Source organism: Marmota marmota, unplaced genomic scaffold, assembly GCF_001458135.2.
Source record: "Marmota marmota marmota unplaced genomic scaffold, marMar, whole genome shotgun sequence".
Classification (NCBI taxonomy): domain Eukaryota; kingdom Metazoa; phylum Chordata; class Mammalia; order Rodentia; family Sciuridae; genus Marmota; species Marmota marmota.
Genome location: NW_025999968.1, coordinates 61,983,191 through 61,989,190, shown reverse-complemented (window position 1 = coordinate 61,989,190; position 6,000 = coordinate 61,983,191). Strand labels below are relative to the sequence as shown.

The window sequence follows — 6,000 nt, the reverse complement described above, 5'->3', positions numbered from 1 at the left end:
AGGGCAGAGTGGTCTGGGCCACGTGAGGGCCACCACCAGAGTTGTCCCCCTCTGCCCATGCAAACCCCAGTGCCCTCTCCCTGGGCAAAGCCAGAAGCTTGGGAAGGATCCTGAGGGACCCTGCCTCATAAGGAGGAGGTGTGTGAAGGAGGTGCTTGGGAGCTGCTGGGAAGCAGGAGAGACGAGGGGCTCTCTGGGCAGCATGAACATGGACCCAGGGCCTCCAAGAAGTGGGCCCCTAAGGCTGCAAGGACAAAGAGTCCAGAGCCCAGAACACTCTCACCTGCTTTTTTCTGTAGTTTTCAACTTAAGAGAGAATATGAGGCTTGAAGCAACAGGACATGGACACTGTGGTCAGGAGTTTTCTGGAAGCCAGTGACCAAGGACACCGCCTGCTGGCCCTGAGTGACCTGCCTTCTCCCAGGGCCTGATGGCCCGAGGCCCACTCAGGGTGCCTGTCTCCTGACTGTGGGTGATGGTGGAGGTGACCCACCCCTGGGGGTGAGGGCAGCCCCTCCCTGGCAGGCAGTGCTCCTGCTTTGAGGTAACCCCGGGTACAGCTCAGCCAAGCCCGGCTCAGCCCGACGTAAAAGTAAACGTTACAAAATAGTCTCTGACAAGTTTAAGAACAGGACGTGAAACAAAGCATCATTTTTACAATTATTGGTATATATTGCAAAATCAACACAGAGGCACACGATTACCTTGGCAGGACTAGGCGATGATTGAAAATCGATTAAAAAAAGGATCACATTTTGTAATTCCTTCTTGCAGTCTTCAGAAGGCTTGAGAAGCTGGATTAAGAAAGTATTAAAACCCTACCCCCAAGGATCGAGCGAGCAACACTGGGCTAACACAGCGTTCACCTCGGATTGTTACGATCATGATTCTGATGTCATTAAAACTATGGAAAGTAAAAACAAGCCTGGATTCTAACTTGGACCCGAGCTGTATCAACAATCACTACCAAAGCCCACGGTCACTTTGGACAGCAGGCTGTGGATCTGGACCCCGAGGCGGCACCTGTGGTGTGGAAACAAGGCCAGGAGCACCGGGACGGTGGCAGCGCCACTTTGAAGACCTGCGCTCACAGGTGGGCTGGCCAGACCCTTCCTTGTGAGGAAGCTAACGTTTTCTCTTCTTTTACTGGGGGTGGTGCGTGGCTGGGGATCCTACCCAGGGCCTCGCACAGGCTAGGCCAGGTCTGCCACGGAGCCACACCCGGCCCTCTTAACATTTTTTCAGCATGGGTCCCACACCTAGAGCCTCACTTGGAACATGGCTCCATCTAGGGCCCCTCCTGTCCCCAGGGCCAGGTTCATGAAGCTACAGGCAGCTCCACAGGGCACTGGGGGAAGGAGAGGGGCTCACCCTCACCTGGACTAAGCCCCGAGGTATCACTCAGGAGCAGAGACGGTCCACGTGCCTGCAGAATGCAGCCCCTCAGGTCCTCTGCACACACAGCTGGGTCTATGGCCCAGGCTCCCAGCAGCCTGAGTCTCCCCACGGTGTGGAAAGGACACACACGTAGGTCCCTCCTCCAGCCGGACACTTGCTCTCATGTTAAGAAAGGAAATAAAGGGAAAAAAAAAAAAAAAAGATGGGGGACAGGAGAAAGAAAGGGACACTAATCAGCTGTCCTCATTGCTGGCACTGGGTCCCTGGCTCCACCTGGCAGTGACAGCTTTCCTGAGAGGCCATGCAAAGGCCCCTGGTCAATTTGGCTGGTCTTCCCTGCCTGGCTCTGGCCACAGCCTCCCTTCTCCTGTGGGTCCAGTGGTCTTGTGCTGGGAGAAGTCTGCCGTTGGGACCAGGAATCATGGCAGCAAACACATCCGGCTTGGTGGCCTGGCAGAGAGCCAGTCAACCGTGGCCAGGGAGTGCTGACCTCAGAATGGGAGCTGCATGGGGTCAGAGAGGTGTGAGGGTGCTGAGGTCCCATGGGGACCGGCGCCCTCGGTTCTGGGGCATTTTCCAACAAGGTGAAGAATGCAGACCTGGAGGAGGGTCTTCCCGGAAGACACTGGACCGCACTGAGTGGGGGTGGGCTCTGGGAAAGGGGCCACCATGGGCATGGAGCCGGGGTGCCCTGGAGGAGCTACCCCACTCCCCAGGGTGCAAGTGCTAGGAGAGGCAGACCTTGGCACCCCCAAGAACTGGGGTGCAGGAAGGAAGGGTGGGAGGACAAAGGGGCCACAGACAAGCAGCCCCACTTGCCTCGCCGGAGTGGCCCCAAATTCTGGACAAGGTGGAACCAGAGAGGTCATCTTGAGCAGCAGACAGCTGGACTGGTGCTGGGCCGCTGGCCTCCACCACTGCAGCCCACGGGGTCCGAGCCGACCACCCGTGTCGTGCTCCAGCACCTGTCTCCAGCAAGCAGCCGGCACAGACAAGGAAGGAGGGGATGAAATGGCAAGAGGGGACAGCGGACACTGCCTCGTCCTGCACCCCACACACGTGGCCCCATGCAGTGTCACCACGGCGGGCAGCAGACCCATGGCCTAGTGGTACACGACAGATGGAGGATGCTCCCAAGGAACCCACAGGGCACCTTTCTCCAACCCCACCAGCTGCCTTGGCCAGGGGCGGCCCTGCTGCACCAGCACGTCCCTCCCAACACCTGGCAGATCCCCAGAAGTTGTTCCCGAGTCACAGGAGTCCCACTGATACCGTGAGGACTGCAGACTGACTGGAATCCGCTGGGCCCTGGAGAGGTCCCTGTGCGGTGACCACACGCCAGTGTGTCTGAGCGTGCACACGTGAGCAGCTGTACAGCTGCGTGAGGCCAGACCCCAGGGACCCAGCACGCAGCAGACTAGGACAGTTCCAGCGCAAGAACCGAGAGGGGACAACCAGAAGGACAACACAGGAACTTGGCGTGATTCTTCCAGATGCTCACGGCTGAGACCCGACGCAATCCAAGACGCGGACAGAGGCCTTCATGGGCCCAGCCCACGCGGGACAGGGGTTCCGTGGGGCAGTGGCAGCCAGCGGCCCACCGAGGGCAGTCAGCAGTCCCGAAGCCTTGGGGGAGGGGGCCGGGTTTCCAGATCACAAATTCCCGTGATGGCTTGTTACTTTTGAAAAGCACACTGGCAGGTTTCACCATCGGGACCCACGATGCCCGACACTCACAGATGGAAGGCAAGTCAGTCATGGCACTAAGGCAGACGTCACACTGTCACAAGGATGAAAACAGGGACATGCTGAGCGCTGGGGCGAGTGGGTGACCTCAGAGCACCGTGGCCTGGACGACGATCTCTGGGTCCTCGATGTCCTTCTTGCTCTGCACCATCCTCAACTCCAGCTGTGCTGAGCTGGGCTTCTGTCCCTCCCCAGCCTGGGCTGCAGACCAACAAGGGCCAGTGAGAGTGGCCCGGGAGCTGCCTGCCCTGGTCCCCCGCGCCCGCCCATGTCTAAGCCAGTGGAGTTTGGAGAAAGGTGCCCTGTGGGTTCCTTGGGAGCTTCCCCATCTCTGTCTCAGCCCCGAGCCTCCGAGCTCCAGGTTCAGGACAGGGCTACCCACCAGGGCCCCCGCCCCCCCGGCTGCTACCTGCAGCTGCAGGGGTCTGTGCCCTCCCGACAGGGCCTCCCTCTGTGGGCAGCTACCTCTTGCGCACTGGATGGTCCTCTGCAGAACGTGGTGCATGGCCGACACGGTCTTCTCGCAAGCCACCTGCAGGGAGGGAGAGACCGTGGCCCAGCCCCTGGCTGCGTCTCAGAGCTGACCACCACCGCCTGGAGGGGTGTTCACAGGCACCACCACACAGGCCCCAGACATGGGAGCCCCCAGGGCTGACCACAGGACCGCCCGCCGCAGAACCTGGACTGTCCCGGGAGGCCAGGTGTTAGGGCTCAGGCCCATCCTGTGGGGCAACTGGGGGTGGTGGAAGCGCGAGAGGCGGGCCCGGCGGAGCCTGAGGTCACGGCGTGTGTCCTTGGAAGGGGGGTGGGATGCCCACCTCTTCCTGTCCTGTGCTTCCTGCCAAGTGGGTGGCTTCTTCCCCCACACTCCCACCGTGACCGGCCACCAAGACCCGAGAGCACGGGGCCAACCCACCATGGACTGAAACTGACCCCAAATAAACCTTTTCTCTTTGTCCTCTCAGACATCTTGTCACAGTGACGGGAGGTGGCACACGGGAGGTGGCAAGACCAGACAGCCGTGGGAAGGGGCTGTCTCAGGAACTCAGTGCTGCCTGGTGCGCAGCAGGTGCTTAGCTAGAGTCCCTGAAGCTGAATCATTCCTGGAGCTAACTGTCAAGGCCATCGGGGAGAACCCTTGTCCCCAAGGCAGCCAGTCATCAAAGGCTGGGGGGATCCAGCGGGTGTGGGGGCGTGAGACTCATTCTCCGAGTCTATCTGGGCGGGTGAACCCAGGACCTGGCCCCCAGAGCCCTGAGCCCTGGCATGAGGCCTCCCCCAGGTGCCAGCTGGGTGTCTCCGCTACCCTGCACCATAGGATGCAGGTGCCACAGCCAGGTACAGGTGGCAGGTCCTGCGTCCACTCTACCCTTGAGGGAGGCAGGAGGGGGCCAAACAGTGAGGGCACCGCACGTTCCAGCCTGAGCTCAGGGTTCGCAGTGGCTTGCCACTCGAAGGCCACAGGGGACTTCATTTTATAAACACGGAGCCAGACACTGGCGGTACTGACTGACTGGAGAATTGCGTCCAACCCCAGGGGACCTGCCGCCCTTGGGTGCCCAGCAGAGGGCATCAGGGAGCCACAACCAGAGCTGACTCTGGGAGCCTTTCCCAGAGAACACCATCACGGTGGCAGGGCTGTCCCTTCTGGCCCTCACGGTGTTCTACAGGATGGCGGACCCCACCCCAAAGGGATCTGTTTCCAACTCTGCTTCCCCTCCCCTGCCCTCTCCTCCCCTCAGTCCCGCCAACTCTGCTCCCAACAGCGCGAAGGACACTGGCACCAGTGGACAGGGTGTCAGATAGGAGTGACCCGATAAGCGTCCATGATGCAATTTCTTGCACACAGCGCAGGAGGAGTCCCACTGAGCTCCGCGCTCAATCGAGTTTTCTATGAGAAAGGCCCTGACACGTCACCCTGTGCACTAGGTCAGTGGCAACTGACCCACTGTACCCAGCAGTGCCTGAGCAAGGCTGCCCATCTCAACTGCACAGAGCAGATGGGACAGACTCCCAAGGGTCCCCAGGGAGCAGACCTCCATGCCAAGGCCTGCAGCGACCTACTGCTGGGGCCTCTGTCCTCAGCTCTGGCTCGGTCCCTGGGGTGGGGGGCTGGCTGCAGCCTCTCAGACCCTCAAGTCACAGCAGGGCCCCACACAGTGGCCCCAGCCTTCTTGTTTTTGCCATGCTGGGGACGGAGCCCAGAGCCCGCACACGCCCTGCAAGGGCCATACCACGGAGCCCCACGCCAGCCCAGCCGGGGTCCTGAGTGCTCTCCTCCTGCCCCACAGCACTGTGACCCCTACTTCCCAAGCGGGGAGAGGGCAGATTCACTGTGGGAGGGGGGTCCTGAGCCCACAGCCCAGCAGCCCCTCCCCCTACTCGGGCTGCTGCTCAGGCCAGGCCCCTCCCTCCCCCTGGGCCTGCTGGAAGGCCCCGCGCAGGGCACGCGGCTGACCTTGAGGTTGTCAGGGTGCTTGTGTGTCCACGCCAGGAGCATGGCAGCAAAGAGGTCCCCGGTGCCCACGAAGACAGCATCCACCCTGCGCATCTCCATCCGGATGCGCTCGGTCACTGTGGTGCCATCAGGCCTCTCTGCAGGAGAAGACAAGCCAAATAGCTGACCCCAGACTCCCTGGCCGGAGGAGGATCAATCCTGAAACAGGAGGTAGCCAGCCCACAGTGTCCCAATCCTCCCTGGACCAGAGGGTCAGCGCTGCCGGCCCTTGGGGTGTTCACACAGAGCGCAGGTGACCTCCTGGGTGCCCTGGGGCTCTAAGAGCATGTTGTGCTGCCTCCCGTCCCCAGTGCCACCCCCGTCCCTAAACAGAAAGTGGAAGACAGAAGCCACAGTGA

The 6,000-nt window shown here is 61.0% G+C and overlaps 1 protein-coding gene across 3 annotated transcripts in view; it reads right to left on the bottom strand.

Moving 5' to 3' along the window:
* Positions 1-651: 651 nt before the first annotated feature.
* The window catches only part of Pdxk (pyridoxal kinase), a 28,851-nt gene continuing 23,502 nt past the window's right edge, over positions 652-6,000 (bottom strand). For all 3 annotated transcript variants that reach the window (XM_048803757.1, XM_048803755.1, XM_048803756.1), the window contains exons 9-11: positions 5,603-5,739; positions 3,610-3,676; positions 652-3,345 (exon numbers count right to left, since the gene is read on the bottom strand). In XM_048803757.1, the coding sequence (XP_048659714.1) occupies positions 3,233-3,345; positions 3,610-3,676; positions 5,603-5,739 (317 nt within the window). In that variant the 3' untranslated portion in view covers positions 652-3,232. The remainder of the gene's footprint in view (positions 3,346-3,609; positions 3,677-5,602; positions 5,740-6,000) is intronic.